The sequence below is a fragment of the Scyliorhinus torazame genome, chromosome 2 (genome assembly GCF_047496885.1).
Source record: "Scyliorhinus torazame isolate Kashiwa2021f chromosome 2, sScyTor2.1, whole genome shotgun sequence".
Classification (NCBI taxonomy): Eukaryota; Metazoa; Chordata; class Chondrichthyes; order Carcharhiniformes; family Scyliorhinidae; genus Scyliorhinus; species Scyliorhinus torazame.
In genome coordinates, this window is record NC_092708.1 from 16,289,996 (window position 1) to 16,307,236 (window position 17,241).

Genomic DNA, 17,241 nt, shown 5'->3' on the forward strand with positions numbered 1-17,241 from the left:
TGCAGGTTGAAAAGCTTTGACAGTACGTCCATTTTTTCAGCAATAATGAAAAAAATGAAATGAAAATCGCTTATTGTCACAAGTAGGCTTCAAATGAAGTTACTGTGAAAAGCCCTTAGTCGCCACATTCCGGCACCTGTTCGGGAGGCTGGTACGGGAATATTCAAATTCTGTACAACAAGTTATTAATATTCACAAATGATTAAACGTTGGTTAATAACACAGGAATCTGTAGCCTCAGGAATTGGGAATACACTATGAGCATTTGTCAGTAACCCTGCTAAACGGCATTGAAATAGGATCAGACCAGGAAAGGTTTTGGGAGCCACTGGCCTGGGTATTTGTGTCCAATCTCTGCAGTGCTGATTTGAACCCACAACCTTCGGACTCCAGCACAAGAACATTGCTCATTGAGTCACAGCTGTCACACGAGCTAACATTTAATGGATTCATGAAAACGAGAGCTATGGCACGGTATTCTCCGTTCCTGCGGCTAAGTGCCGGCTCGAACAGAGAAACCGGGGAGGTTTACGTGAACGAAATCGGCGCGAACCCCTCGCTGATTCCGGTACCGGTGAGGAGCGAGCATCTAAAACTCCTGCCTCCCACGGCGCAAACGGCCGGAGAATGTCCGGGTCCCGGGCACGCGCACGGCTGACGACCTCCACTGGTCGCGTCGTACAACATGCTGCTGGCTGTGCACGGACCCAACCCGCCATCCGCGACCCCACAGCCCACTCTCTGGTCACCCCTGGCCACCCCCCACCAGTCTCCCCAGCCCTCGCAGAAACCCCTCCCAGCCAGCGGCACGGACCCCGACCGAGCGTGGCGGCAATGGACACTGTCCGCCACGCCGGGTTCGCGATTTGTGTGACCACATGCGTCCCAAGCCATCGTGAACTCGGCCCATTGGGGGGGGGGGGGGGGGAGGAGCATCGAGGGAAGGCCGGCCGACGAGGCGGCAACGGTATTGCGACTGCGTGCACGATGATGCTATTTCGGAGGAGTGGAGAATCGCAAACTGGCGTCAAACTGCCGCCGGCCCCGATCCCAGCGTCAGAGTCGATTGTCCGTCCGATCGCCGATCACGATTTTGCCGTCAGTCAACGGGAAGTCCCGCCCATGGTTCCCAGTGCAATACGGAGGGAGTGCTGAACTGCCAGAGTTGCTGTCTTTCTGCAGAGAGACTTGCCTGCCTGCCTTCGCAATACCACTGGGGAAGGAGTTCACCCCAGTATCCTGGACCAATCTTCACTGCTCAGTCAACGTGAGGTGAACAAACGGGTGGTCTGATCTTTATGTTTATTCTTTCAGGAGGTGTGGGCGTCGCTGACGGGCAAATTGCCCTTGAGCGGAGCGACCTGCGAGGCCATTCAGCATTGCCGTCTGTGGGAGCTTGCTGCGCACGAGGTTAGAACGGCGACTTCGGAAGGAAAGTACTTCACCGGCTGGAAACAGCGTACTGGAGCCAGGAAAGACACTGTAGAAATGCAGGTCGTTCTCCCGCCTTCAGAGGTACTCATTGGCGCGTTTGTCAGAATTACCAAAGTGCATCCAGATGACGCTGGGAGGGGGGGTGCCGCTCACTTTGACGCTGAGGTGAGCAGTCCGGCCCTCAATCACAAACACGTCCTCCAGCTTCCTGGTGAAGAGTGGGAGCACCGAGGGCAGCACCGTCAGCTTGGCACTACACGTCTTCTCATCTGTGGGTAGAAAGAGGACAACAGTCAGAGGAATTTGTCCAGGTTGCCTCATTGAGGTCAAAGGCCCGAGGCCTTAGGCTCGCTAACTAATCCCAAGTGAGACATCGCCCCGCCCAAAATGGAACCCTACAGCACAGGACGAGGCCATTGGGTCCATTGCTCTACTACTGGCCCTTTTGAAAAAGCTGCCCAATTAGTCCCTCTCCCCCGCCCCTTCCCCATTGCTCAGAAATTTAGTCCCTTTCAATTATTTTTCCAATTCCATTTTGAAAGTTCCCACTGAATCTTCCACTGCCCTTTGGGGTAGAACATTCCGGATCATAACAGCTCCCCCCCCCCCCCCGCCCCCACACACACTTCTGGTCCTTTTCCCCAATTATCTGAAGCCTGTTTCCTTCTGCTGATAGATAAAAGGTGTGCTGGGTATTTTTGTTACTGCTGGTTTTAAGGGTAGTGTTAGAAGCAAGCTTGACCAACGGGAGAAACTGGCATTGTTCTCCTCAGAACCGGGATGGTTAAGGGAGAGTTTTAATTGAGGCGTTCAAACCACAAGGGGTTTTGATAGAGTAAATGGGGAGAAATTGTTTCCATTGGCAAGAGAGTCCGCAACCTGAGGGACACAGATTGGGGAGAATGAGTAAAAGGACACATTGGGAAAAAATATGGCCACAGTGGGAAGCCCTTCTTCTCGTACAAAGGCGTGTGGAAATCTGCATCTCTCATGGAACCATAGAATTTACAGTGCAGGAGGAAGCCATTCGGCCCATCGAGTCTGCACCGGCCCTTGGAAAGACCCCCCTACTTAAGCCCCACGTCTCCACCCTATCCCCGCAACCCAGTAACGCCACCTAGCCTTTTTGGACACGAAGGGGCAATTTAGCACGGCCAATCCACCTGACCTGCAGTTCTTGGGACTGTGGGAGGAACCCGGAGGAAACGCACGAAAAAACACGGGGAGCAAGTACAAACCCCACACAGGCAGTCACCCGAGGCCAGAATTGAACCCGGGACCCTGGGGCTGTGAGGCAGCAGTGCTAGCCACTGTGGCACTGTGCCGCCCAATAAAACTGTCGACCCTGAGGTTTGAAGGAAATTTACAAAACAGAGATCGCTAGATAGTCATTGGGTGAGGGGTGCAGTAGCTCGCCCCTTTAAGGGAGGTGCTCTGAGGGAGGCCCATGTGACTCGCTAGTCCAATCAGGGACAGGGAATTCACTGGGATGTGTGGGGACTTGTCCAAGCTATTGGACGCTCAGTATGCAAAGACCGCTTGAAAGCACTCTGTAAATAATTGTTTACAGTTGGAATAAATCATTGTTTCTGATGTGTTAACCGATGGAGCTGATCCTTGAAGTTATTACATTGGCGACGAGGTGAAGGCTCGCCACTCAAATTGCAAGAATTTGTGGGAAAAGTCCGACTGCAAGAGTTGCCGAACAAGTCCAGCCTGTGAGGAAGAGAACAGTCAAAATGCCTCTTTTCGGAAAACCATGGGTGGGATATTCCGATGGGGAGTCAGAGTGTCCGCGCCATCGTGAGCGCCATCGTGAGCACCGTCGTGAGCGCCCTCGTGAGCGCCATCGTGAGCACCGTCGTGAGCACCGTCGTGAGCGCCCTCGTGAGTGCCATCGTGAGTGCCATCGTGAGCGCCGCCGTGAGCGCCATCGTGAGTGCCATCGTGAGCGCCGCCGTGAGCGCCATCGTGAGCACCGTCGTGAGCGCCCTCGTGAGTGCCATCGTGAGCACCGTCGTGAGCGCCCTCGTGAGTGCCATCGTGAGCGCCGCCGTGAGCGCCATCGTGAGCGCCATCGTGAGCGCCGTCGTGAGCGCCATCGTGAGCGCCATCGTGAGCACCGCCGTGAGCGCCGTCGTGAGTGCCATCGTGAGCACCGTCGTGAGCGCCCTCGTGAGTGCCATCGTGAGCGCCGCCGTGAGCGCCATCGTGAGCGCCATCGTGAGCGCCGTCGTGAGCGCCATCGTGAGCGCCGTCGTGAGTGCCATCGTGAGCGCCGTCGTGAGCGCCGTCGTGAGCGCCATCGTGAGCGCCGTCGTGAGCTCCGTCGTGAGCGCCATCGTGAACGCCGTCGTGAGCGCCGTCGTGAGCGCCGATGTGACGGGCCGCCGGCAGCAGCGATTCAGGCCCCGAAAAGGGGCCAGCAGCGGGGCGGCGGGAAGCGCGGTGGGCGTGGCGCCAGAGCGGCGCCGTCACCGCGTGACGCCCGGATGACGCCGCGTTATCTAATGTGCGCGTTGCGCGCACAGACCTTGACCGATCGAGATGGCTGAGCCATGCCGCTCCCAAGGTCCGGGACAATGACCTCACTGCTGGACGCAGTTGAAGAGCGCAGGGCCCCAAGACGTGGCCACTGGTACCCGGCCAGCACAGTCAAACGCAGCTGACGTGAAGTGGGCATCGCCGGCAGCGCTGTGGGGCACCCCCCCCCCCCCCCCCCCCTCTGGGGAACAGTGCCACAAGCAGCTCCACGACCTCAGGAGGGCTGCCGGGGTAAGGACCCTGAGAGCTCCCCCGGGCCATACCCCACCCCTACCTCCACCCCCACCACGTGCCGTGCACGCACCCCCCCCCCCGCCCACGCAGGAGGGGGGGGGCTCCACACTGCACCCGGCCCACATGGGCACCACACTCCCCCCTTGCGAGCTGGCATGGCCTGGTGCCCAGTGACCCCCCCCCGCCCCAGTCATAATGATGCCAAAATCTGCGCAACTGGCTGCTGACCGCACCCCCTCCCCCCCCCCCCCCCCCGCAGGACAAGACAGTCCACAACCATCATGAGCATGCAAGAGCCCACCCCCCCTCACACTGCCCCCTCCTCCCCCTAACCCCCCTCACACTGCCCCCTCCTCCCCCTAACCCCCCCTCACACTGCCCCCTCCTCCCCTAACCCCCCTCACACTGCCCCCTCCTCCCCCTAACCCCCCTCACACTGCCCCCTCCTCCCCCTAACCCCCTCTCACACTGCCCCCTCCTCCCCCTAACTCCCCTCACCTGCCCCCTCCTCATCCTAACCGCCCCTCACACTGCCCCATTCACCCCCTATCTCCCTCTCACACTGCCCCCTCCTCCCCTAACCCCCCTCACACTGCCCCCTCCTCCCCTAACACCCCCACACACTGCCCCCTCTTCCCCCTAACCCCCTCACACTGCCCCCTCCTCCCCCTAACCCCCTTCACACTGCCCCTTCCTCATCCTAACCCCCCCTCACACTGCCCCATTCACCCCCTATCTCCCTCTCACACTGCCCCCTCCTCCCCTAACCCCCCTCACACTGCCCCCTCCTCCCATAACCCCCTCTCACACTGCCCCCTCCTCCCCCTAACCCCCTCTCACACTGGCCCCTCCTCCCCCTAACACCCCCACACACTGCCCCCTCCTCCCCCTAACCCCTCTCACACTGCCCCCTCCTCCCCTAACCCCCCTCACACTGCCCCCTCCACCCCCCAACCCCCCTCACACTGCCCCCTCCTCCCCTTAACCCCTCTCACACTGCCCCCTCCTCCCCCAAACCCCCCTCACACTGCCCCCTCCTCCCCCTAACCCTCCCTCACACTGCCCCCTCCTCATCCTAACCCCCCTCACACTGCCCCCTCCTCCCCCTAAACCCCCTCACACTGCCCCCTCCTCCCCCTAACCCCCCCTCACACTGCCCCCTCCTCCCCCTAACCCCCCTCACACTGCCCCCTCCTCCCCATTCACACTGCCCCCTCCTCATCCTAACCCCCCTCACACTGCCCCCTCCACCCCCTAACCCCCCTCACACTGCCCCCTCCTCCCCCTAACCCCTCTCCCACTGCCCCCTCCACCCCCTAACCCCTCTCCCACTGTCCCCTCCTCCCCTTAACCCCTCTCACACTGCCCCCTCCTCCCCCTAGCCCCCCCTCACACTGGCCCCTCCTCCCCCTAACACCCCCACACACTGCCCCCTCCTCCCCCTAACCCCTCTCACACTGCCCCCTCCTCCACTAACCCCCCTCACACTGCCCCCTCCACCCCCCAACCCCCCTCACACTGCCCCCTCCTCCCCTTAACCCCTCTCACACTGCCCCCTCCTCCCCCAAACCCCCCTCACACTGCCCCCTCCTCCCCCTAACCCTCCCTCACACTGCCCCCTCCTCATCCTAACCCCCCTCACACTGCCCCCTCCTCCCCCTAAACCCCCTCACACTGCCCCCTCCTCCCCCTAACCCCCCCTCACACTGCCCCCTCCTCCCCCTAACCCCCCTCACACTGCCCCCTCCTCCCCCTAACCCCCCCTCACACTGCCCCCTCCACCCCTAACCCCCCTCACACTGCCCCCTCCTCCCCTAACACCCCCACACACTGCCCCCTCTTCCCCCTAAGCCCCCCTCACACTGCCCCCTCCTCCCCCTAACCCCCCCTCTCACTGCCCCCTCCTCCCCTAACCCCGCTCACACTGACCCCTCCTCCCCCTAACCCCCCTCACACTGCCCTCTCCTCCCCTAACCCCCCTCACCTGCCCCCTCCTCCCCCAACCCCCTCACACTGGCCTCTCCTCCCCCAAACCCCCCTCACACTGCCCCCTCTTCCCCCTAACCCCCCTCACACTGCCCCCTCCTCCCCCTAACCCCTCTCTCACTGCCCCCTCCTCCCCTAACTCCCCTCACACTGCCCCCTCCTTCCCTAACCCCCCTCACCTGCCCCCTTCTCCCCCAACTCCCCTCACACTGCCCTCTCCTCCCCTAACCCCCCTCACCTGCCCCCTCCTCCCCCTAACCTCCCTCACACTGCCCCCTCCTCCCCTAACCCCCCTCACACTGCCCCCTCCTCCCCCTAACTCCCCTCACCTGCCCCCTCCTCCCCAACCACCCCTCACACTGGCCCCTCCTCCCCCAAACCCCCCCTCACACTGCCCCCTCTTCCCCCTAACCCCCTTCACACTGCCCTCTCCTCCCCCTAACCCCCTCACACTGCCCCCTCCTCCCCCTAACCACCCTCACACTGCCCCCTCCTCGCCCTAACCCCCCTCATCTGCCCCCTCCTCCCCAACCCCCTCTCACACTGGCCCCTCCTCCCCCTAACCCCCCTCACAATGCCCCCTCCTCCCCCTAACCACCCTCACACTGCCCCCTCCTCCCCCTAACCCCCCTCACACTGCCCCCTCCTCCCCTAACACCCCCACACACTGCCCCCTCTTCCCCCTAACCCCCCCTCACACTGCCCCCTCCTCCCCTAACCCCCCTCACACTGCCCCCTCCTCCCCTAACCCCGCTCACACTGCCCCCTCCTCCCCTAACCCCCCTCACACTGCCCCCTCCTCCCCTAACCCCCCTCACACTGCCCCCTCCTCCCCTAACCCCCTCACCTGCCCCCTCCTCCCCCAACCCCCCTCACACTGCCCCCTCTTCCCCCTAACCCCCCCTCACACTGCCCCCTCCTCCCCTAACCCCCTCTCACTGACCCCTCTTCCCCCTAACCCCCCCTCACACTGCCCCTCCTCCCCCTAAAACCCCTCTCACTGCCCCCTCCTCCCCAACCACCCCTCACACTGGCCCCTCCTCCCCCAAACCCCCCCTCACACTGCCCCCTCTTCCCCCTAACCCCCTTCACACTGCCCTCTCCTCCCCCTAACCCCCTCACACTGCCCCCTCCTCCCCCTAACCACCCTCACACTGCCCCCTCCTCGCCCTAACCCCCCTCATCTGCCCCCTCCTCCCCAACCCCCTCTCACACTGGCCCCTCCTCCCCCTAACCCCCCTCACAATGCCCCCTCCTCCCCCTAACCACCCTCACACTGCCCCCTCCTCCCCCTAACCCCCTCACACTGCCCCCTCCTCCCCTAACACCCCCACACACTGCCCCCTCTTCCCCCTAACCCCCCCTCACACTGCCCCCTCCTCCCCTAACCCCCCTCACACTGCCCCCTCCTCCCCTAACCCCGCTCACACTGCCCCCTCCTCCCCTAACCCCCCTCACACTGCCCCCTCCTCCCCCTAACCACCCTCACACTGCCCCCTCCTTGCCCTAACCCCCCTCATCTGCCCCCTCCTCCCCAACCCCCTCTCACACTGGCCCCTCCTCCCCCTAACCCCCCTCACAATGCCCCCTCCTCCCCCTAACCACCCTCACACTGCCCCCTCCTCCCCCTAACCCCCTCACACTGCCCCCTCCTCCCCTAACACCCCCACACACTGCCCCCTCTTCCCCCTAACCCCCCCTCACACTGCCCCCTCCTCCCCTAACCCCCCTCACACTGCCCCCTCCTCCCCTAACCCCGCTCACACTGCCCCCTCCTCCCCTAACCCCCCTCACACTGCCCCCTCCTCCCCTAACCCCCCTCACACTGCCCCCTCCTCCCCTAACCCCCTCACCTGCCCCCTCCTCCCCCAACCCCCCTCACACTGCCCCCTCTTCCCCCTAACCCCCCCTCACACTGCCCCCTCCTCCCCTAACCCCTCCTCTCACTGACCCCTCTTCCCCCTAACCCCCCCTCACACTGCCCCTCCTCCCCCTAAAACCCCTCTCACTGCCCCCTCCTCCCCTAACCCCCCTCACACTGCTCCCTCCTCCCCTAACCCCCCTCACCTGCCCCCTCCTCCCCAACCCCCCCTCACACTGCCCCCTCCTCCCCCTAACCCCCCTCAACTGCCCCCTCCTCCCCCTAACCCCCCTCACACTGCCCCCTCCTCCCCCTAACCACCCTCACACTGCCCCCTCCTCCCCCTAACCCCCCTCACCTGCCCCCTCCTCCCCAACCCCCCCTCACACTGGCCCCTCCTCCCCCAAACCCCCCCTCACACTGCCCCCTCTTCCCCCTAACCCCCCCTCACACTGCCCCCTCCTCCCCCTAACCTCCCTCACACTGCCCCCTCCTCCCCCTAACTACCCTCACACTGCCCCCTCCTCCCCCTAACCCCCCTCACCTGCCCCCTCCTCCCCCAACCCCCCCTCACACTGGCCCCTCCTCCCCCGAACCCCCCTCACACTGCCCCCTCCTCCCCTAACCCCCCCTCACACTGGCCCCTCCTCCCCCGAACCCCCCCTCACACTGCCCCCTCTTCGCCCTAACCCCCCCTCACACTGCCCCCTCCTCCCCCTAACCCCCCTCACACTGCCCCCTCCTCCCCCTAACCACCCTCACACTGCCCCCTCCTCCCCCTAACCCCCCTCACCTGCCCCCTCCTCCCCCGAACCCCCCCTCACACTGCCCCCTCTTCCCCTAACCCCCCTCATCTGCCCCCTCCTCCCCAACCCCCTCTCACACTGGCCCCTCCTCCCCCTAACCCCCCTCACAATGCCCCCTCCTCCCCCTAACCACCCTCACACTGCCCCCTCCTCCCCCTAACCCCCTCACACTGCCCCCTCCTCCCCTAACACCCCCACACACTGCCCCCTCTTCCCCCTAACCCCCCCTCACACTGCCCCCTCCTCCCCTAACCCCCCTCACACTGCCCCCTCCTCCCCTAACCCCGCTCACACTGCCCCCTCCTCCCCTAACCCCCCTCACACTGCCCCCTCCTCCCCTAACCCCCCTCACACTACCCCCTCCACCCCTAACCCCCTCACCTGCCCCCTCCTCCCCCAACCCCCCTCACACTGCCCCCTCTTCCCCCTAACCCCCCCTCACACTGCCCCCTCCTCCCCTAACCCCCCCTCTCACTGACCCCTCTTCCCCCTAACCCCCCCTCACACTGCCCCTCCTCCCCCTAAAACCCCTCTCACTGCCCCCTCCTCCCCTAACCCCCCTCACACTGCTCCCTCCTCCCCTAACCCCCCTCACCTGCCCCCTCCTCCCCAACCCCCCCTCACACTGCCCCCTCCTCCCCCTAACCCCCCTCAACTGCCCCCTCCTCCCCCTAACCCCCCTCACCTGCCCCCTCCTCCCCCAACCCCCCCTCACACTGGCCCCTCCTCCCCCGAACCCCCCTCACACTGCCCCCTCCTCCCCTAACCCCCCCTCACACTGGCCCCTCCTCCCCCGAACCCCCCCTCACACTGCCCCCTCTTCGCCCTAACCCCCCCTCACACTGCCCCCTCCTCCCCCTAACCCCCCTCACACTGCCCCCTCCTCCCCCTAACCACCCTCACACTGCCCCCTCCTCCCCCTAACCCCCCTCACCTGCCCCCTCCTCCCCCGAACCCCCCCTCACACTGCCCCCTCTTCCCCTAACCCCCCTCACACTGCCCCCTCCTCCCCCTAACCCCCCTCACACTGCCCCCTCCGCCCCCTAACCCCCCTCACACTGCCCCCTCCTCCCCTAACCCCCCTCACACTGCCCCCTCCGCCCCCTAACCCCCCCCCCCCTCACACTCCATCCCCTCACACTGAATGCCTGGACAACGCCTCCCGTGTGGGCATTATTACAACGTGTGAATATGCCACACTAGACTCACCGCAGCCCAGCCAATCCTAGCTGTGGATTGCGAGGACGAATGGCGAGCAGTGATGAAGGTCAACCACTGCCCCATCCAGTTCAAGCTGGACACAGGTGCCTCTGCCAACCTCCTCTCACAGGCAGACGTCAGACGCATTAAGAAGACCCCCACGGTCCTTCCAGCTGCCTGCAAGCTCCTGGATTACAATGGGAATGCCATCACGGCACTGGGATCCTGCCACCTGCACGTATCCAACCGACACACACACAAGCACGGTTACGCTTTGAAATTGTTAAGCCGGACAGGCCACCCCTACTGGGTTTGCACGCCTGCAAGCAGCTGAACCGCATTCAAAGGGTTTACACCACAACATCCTCCCATGTGGATCTTCAGGCCGGCATTGATGACATCCTCGCCCAGTATCCAGATGTGTTCAATGGGATGGGCATGCTGCCGTATTGATACAAGATTCTGCTCCGGCCTGATGCCAAGCCAGTGGTCCACGCACCACGACGTGTCCCTGCTCCACTGAGAGAGTGTCTCACACTGGCCCCTCCTCCCCGAACCCCCCCTCCTCCCCTAACCCCCCTAACAGAGTGTCTGAAGGCACAGCTCAAAGATCTTCAGCAAAAAGGCATCATATCCAAGGTCCACGAACCGACTGACAGGCTCAGCTCGATGGTGTGCATAAAGAAGCCTTCGGGGGACCTGCGCATCTGCATTGACCTCAATAAGAATATCATGCGGGAACACTACCCCATCCCGAAGCGGGAGGAACTCGCGAGTGAGGTGGCACACGTGCTTCTTCACCAAATTGGATGCATCACAGGGAATTTGCCAAATCCAGCTGGAAGAGTCCAGCAGAAGGCTCTGCACCTTCAACACGCCTTTTGGCAGATATTGCTACAATCGCTTGCCATTTGGCATCATCTCGGCATCGGAGACATTCCATCGCATCATGGAGCAGATGATGGAAGGCATTGAAGGGGTTCGTGTGTATATGGACGACACCATCGTATGGTCCACGACCCCTGAAGAACATGTGTCCCGTCTCCAGAAGGTATTCCGCCGTGTACATGCCAACGGCCTCAAGTTAAACAGGTCCAGGTGTTGTTTTGGCACATCGACGCTCAAGTTCCTCGGCGACCAGATCTCACAGCATGGTGTGCGCCCGGACACAGACAAAATCAAGGCCATCGAGGCGATGAAGGTCCCCGAGGACAAAAAGGCGGTGCTGCGCTTCTTGGGTATGGTCAATTTTCTGGGCAAGTTCATTCCAAACATGGCCACACACACCACGGCCCTACGCAACCTGGTGAAAAAGTCAACTACCTTTGAGTGGAAGGCGGCACACCAGACAGAGTGGCTGGAGCTGAAAGCCGAGCTCACCACTGCACCGGTCCTGGCATTCTTCGACCCGGACCGGGAGACAAAGATATCCACAGATGCGAGTCAGGATGGCATCGGTGCGGTGTTGCTTCAACGTGATGACATGCTGTGTACGTGGATGACATCATCCTGGGCACCAGTAGCCTACGCATCAAGGATGACGCCCACTGAAACCAGATATGCTCAGATTGAGAAGGAGTGCTTGGGTCTTCTCACCGGCATCCTCAAATTTCATGATTATGTCTCCGGCCTGCCGACATTCACTGTCGAGACGGATCATAGGCCTCTGGTCCACATCATCCACAAGGACCTGAATGACATGACCCCGCAGTTGCAGAGAATCCTGCTTAAACTTAGGATGTATGACTTCAACTTGGTGTACACACCTGGCAAGGAGTTCATCATCGCTGATACAGTCACCTCCATCACCTCGCCCAGTGAGCACTGGAGATCATCCAGCACATCGAATCGCAGGTGCAGCTGTGTGCTCGCACTCTCCCGGCGACAGGTGAGAAGGTAGTTCTCATCCGTGATGAGACAGCCAAGGGCCCCCTCTTGCAGCGCGTCATCCACAACCTCACCAATGGCTGGCAGAAAGGGCAGTGCCCACAATTTTACAATGTGAAGGATGACCTGATGGTGATTGATGGTATCCTCCTCAAGCTGGACAGGATTGTCATTCCGCTCGGTCTCCAGAGCTTGGTGCTGCGCCAGATTCATGAGGGACACCTGGGCATCGAGAGGTGCAGACGCAGGGCCCGGCAAGCTGCCTACTGGCCCGGCATCTGCCAGGACATCACGAACCTGGTCCTGAACTGTGCTACCTGTCAGCGGTTCCAGCCAGCGCAGAGCAAGGAGATGCTCCAACAGCATGACATAGTGACCTCTCCGTGGTCCAAGGTTGGCATCGACCACTTTCATGCGAATGGTCGCGACTACGTATTGATCATCGACTATTTCTTGAATTACCCTGAGGTGCTGAAGCTCCCGGACCTCACCTCTCGGGCCGTCATCAAAGCCTGTAAGGAGATGATCTCAAGGCATGGCATCCCAATCACCGTCATGAGTGACAATGGCCCGTGCTTTACCCGTCGAGAATGGTCCACGTTTGCCAGGTCATACAATTTCCAGCATAGAACATAGAACATAGAAAATACAGCACAGAACAGGCCGTTTGGCCCACGATGTTGTGCCGAACCTTTGTCCTAGATTAATCATAGATTATCATTGAATTTACAGTGCAGAAGGAGGCCATTCGGCCCTTTGAGTCTGCACCGGCTCTTGGAAAGAGCACCCTACCCAAACTCAACACCTCCACCCAACACCAAGGGCAATTTGGACATTAAGGGCAATTTATCATTGGCCAATTCACCTAACCCGCACATCTTTGGACTGTGGGAGGAAACCGGAGCACCCGGAGGAAACCCACGCAGACACGGGGAGGACGTGCAGACTCCGCACAGACAGCGACCCAAGCCGGAATCGAACCTGGGACCCTGGAGCTGTGAAGCAATTGTGCTATCCACAATGCTACCGTGCTGCCCTTGAGAACAAATAAATCTACACTATATCATTTTACCGTAATCCATGTACCTATCCAATAGCTGCTTGAAGGTCCCTAATGTTTCCGACTCAACTACTTCCACAGGCAGTGCATTCCATGCCCCCACTACTCTCTGGGTAAAGAACCTACCTCTGATATCCCCCCTATAGCTTCCACCTTTCACCTTAAATTTATGTCCCCTTGTAAAGGTTTGTTCCACACGGGGAAAAAGTCTCTGACTGTCTACTCTATCTATTCCCCTGATCATCTTATAAACCTCTATCAAGTCGCCCCTCATCCTTCTCCGTTCTAATGAGAAAAGGCCTAGCACCCTCAACCTTTCCTCGTAAGACCTACTCTCCATTCCAGGCAACATCCTGGTGAATCTTCTTTGCACCTTTTCCAGAGCTTCCACATCCTTCCTAAAATGAGGCGACCAGAACTGTACACAGTACTCCAAATGTGGCCTTACCAAGGTTTTGTACAGCTGCATCATTACCTCATGGCTCTTAAATTCAATCCCTCTGTTAATGAACGCGAGCACACCATAGGCCTTCTTCACAGCTCTATCCACTTGAGTGGCAACTTTCAAAGATGTATGAACATAGACCCCAAGATCTCTCTGCTCCTCCACATTGCCAAGAACTCTACCGTTAACCCTATATTCCGCATTCATATTTGTCCTTACAAAATGGACAACCTCACACTTTTCAGGGTTAAACTCCATCTGCCACTTCTCAGCCCAGCTCTGCATCCTATCTATGTCTCTTTGCAGCCGACAACAGCCCTCCTTACTATCCACAACTCCACCAATCTTCGTATCGTCTGCAAATTTACTGACCCACCCTTCAACTCCCTCATCCAAGTCATTAATGAAAATCACAAACAGCAGAGGACCCAGAACTGATCCCTGCGGTACGCCACTGGTAACTGGGATCCAGGCTGAATATTTGCCATCCACCACCACTCTCTGACTTCTATCGGTTAGCCAGTTCGTTATCCAACTGGCCAAATTTCCCACTATCCCATGCCTCCTTACTTTCTGCATAAGCCTACCATGGGGAACCTTATCAAATGCCTTACTAAAATCCATGTACACGACATCCACTGCTTTACCTCCATCCACATGCTTGGTCACCTCCTCAAAGAATTCAATAAGATTTGTAAGGCAAGACCTACCCCTCACAAATCCGTGCTGACTATCCCTAATCAAGCAGTGTCTTTCCAGATGCTCAGAAATCCTATCCTTCAGTACCCTTTCCATTACTTTGCCTACCACCGAAGTAAGACTAACTGGCCTGTGATTCCCAGGGTTATCCCTAGTCCCTTTTTTGAACAGGGGCACGACATTCGCCACTCTCCAATCCCCTGGTACCACCCCTGTTGACAGTGAGGACGAAAAGATCATTGCCAATGGCACTGCAATTTCATCTCTTGCTTCCCATAGAATCCTTGGATATATCCCGTCAGGCCCGGGGGACTTGTCTATCCTCAAGTTTTTCAAAATGCCCAACACATCTTCCTTCCTAACAAGTATTTCCTCGAGCTTACCAATCTGTTTCACACTGTCCTCTCCAACAATATCGCCCCTCTCATTTGTAAATACAGAAGAAAAGTACTCGTTCAAGACCTCTCCTATCTCTTCAGACTCAATACACAATCTCCCGCTACTGTCCTTGATCGGACCTACCCTCACTCTAGTCATTCTCATATTCCTCACATATGTGTAAAAGGCCTTGGGGTTTTCCTTGATCCTACCTGCCAAAGATTGTTCATGCCCTCTCTTAGCTCTCCTAATCCCTTTCTTCAGTTCCCTCCTGGCTATCTTGTATCCCTCCAATGCCCTGTCTGAACCTTGTTTCCTCAGCCTTACATAAGTCACCTTTTTCCTCTTAACAAGACATTCAACCTCTCTTGTCAACCATGGTTCCCTCACTCGACCATCTCTTCCCTGCCTGACAGGGACATACATATCAAGGACACGTAGCACCTGTTCCTTGAACAAGTTTCACATTTCACTTGTGTCCTTCCCTGCCAGCCTATGTTCCCAACTTATGCACTTCAATTCTTGTCTGACAACATCGTATTTACCCTTCCCCCAATTGTAAACCTTGCCCTGTTGCACGTACCTATCCCTCTCCATTACTAAAGTGAAAGTCACAGAATTGTGGTCACTATCTCCAAAATGCTCCCCCACTAACAAATCTATCACTTGCCCTGGTTCATTACCCATTACTAAATCCAATATTGCCCCTCCTCTGGTCGGACAATCTACATACTGTGTTAGAAAAGCTTCCTGGACACACTGCACAAACACCACCCCATCCAAACTATTTGACCTAAAGAGTTTCCACTCAATATTTGGGAAGTTAAAGTCGCCCATGACTACTACCCTATGACTTCTGCACCTTTCCAAAATCTGTTTCCCAATCTGTTCCTTCACATCTCTGTTACTATTGGGGGGCCTATAGAAAACTCCTAACAAGGTGACTGCTCCTTTCCTATTTCTGACTTCAACCCATACTACCTCAATAGGGTGATACTCCTCGAACTGCCTTTCTGCAGCTGTTATACTATCTCTAATTAATAATGCCACCCCCCCACCTCTTTTACCACCCTCCCTAATCTTATTGAAACATCTATAACCAGGGACCTCCAACAACCATTTCTGCCCCTCTTCTATCCAAGTTTCCGTGATGGCCACCACATCGTAGTCCCAAGTACCGATCCATGCCTTAAGTTCACCCACCTTATTCCTGATGCTTCTTGCGTTGAAGTATACACACTTCAACCCATCTCCGTGCCTGCAAGTACTCTCCTTTGTCAGTGTTCCCTTCCCCACTGCCTCATTACACGCTTTAGCGTCCTGAATATCGGCTACCTTAGTTGCTGGACTACAAATCCGGTTCCCATTCCCCTGCCAAATTAGTTTAAACCCTCCCGAAGAGTACTAGAAAACCTCCCTCCCAGGATATTGGTGCCCCTCTGGTTCAGATGCACCCCGTCCTGCTTGTACAGGTCCCACCTTCCCCAGAATGCGCTCCAATTATCCAAATACCTGAAGCCCTCCCTCCTACACCATTCCTGCAGCCACGTGTTCAACTGCACTCTCTCCCTATTCCTCGCCTCGCTATCACGTGGCACCGGCAACAAACCAGAGATGACAACTCTGTCTGTCCTGCCTTTTAACTTCCAGCCTAACTCCCTAAACTTGTTTATTACCTCCACACCCCTTTTCCTACCTATGTCGTTGGTACCAATGTGCACCACGACTTCTGGCTGCTCCCCCTCCCATTTAAGGATCCTGAAGACACGATCCGAGACATCCCTGGCCCTGGCACCCGGGAGGCAACATACCTTCCGGGAGTCTCGCTCGCGACCACAGAATCTCCAATCTATTCCCCTAACCATTGAATGTCACCTCCAGTCCGCACTATCCGCAGTCCAATGGAAAAGTCGAGAAAGGGGTGCACATTGTGAAACAGCTCATCTGGAAGGCCGCGTACTCTGCTTCCGACATACACCTTGCACTGCTCGCGTACAGGGCGACCCCATTGTCCACTGGCACATCGGCAGCTCAACTCCTGATGAACAGGGACTTGCGGACGACGCTTCCAGCCATACACCTGCCCAACCTGGATCACCTCCTGGTGCTGCAGAAGATGCAGCAGCTCAGAGACCATCAAAAGCAGGGCTATGATGCCCATGCCACCGATCTGGCCATGCTATCCCCGGCAGACACTGTCAGGATCCAGATACCGGATGGTAGGTGGTCTGCCCCGGCTGTCGTTGTTGACAGGCCGAGCCCCGCTCTTATGTTGTACGTATGGCTGATGGCTCCAACGTGCGAAGGAATCGACGGGCACTGCGCAAAGTTGCCTGCCCGCAGCCACTTTCTCCTCCATTTCCATATGTTGAATTGCCGCCTCCTGATACCTCGCACCACGAGGCCACCAGTCAGGCTTCCATCCCGCCTGTCAAGGCCCCGTCGTCCCCTCTGCCACCTCTCCGGCGGTTGACCAGGATCAGACGCAAGCCTCAGAGACTGGACTTGTGAACGTTTGTTTTGTTTGCTCTGTTCTGTTGTCCTCCATCAGTCACGTTAGACAGACTCATTCACATCTAAATACATTCACATACGCCAACAAAACATTTTTAAAAAGGGGAGATGTCATGATATGCAAATATGCAGCTAATGAACACATAGAATAGGACACGACCAATGAGCAGTCAGGACACTCAGGGGTGGTATC

General features: G+C 58.4%; 1 protein-coding gene across 7 annotated transcripts in view; it reads right to left on the minus strand.

The window, feature by feature from the left end:
• Window positions 1-17,241, minus strand: part of spega (striated muscle enriched protein kinase a) — a 1,182,457-nt gene that overhangs the window by 831,666 nt on the left and 333,550 nt on the right. For all 7 annotated transcript variants that reach the window (XM_072468701.1, XM_072468720.1, XM_072468711.1 and 4 more), the window contains one exon: window positions 1,545-1,703. In XM_072468701.1, coding sequence (XP_072324802.1) covers window positions 1,545-1,703 — 159 coding nt within the window. The remainder of the gene's footprint in view (window positions 1-1,544; window positions 1,704-17,241) is intronic.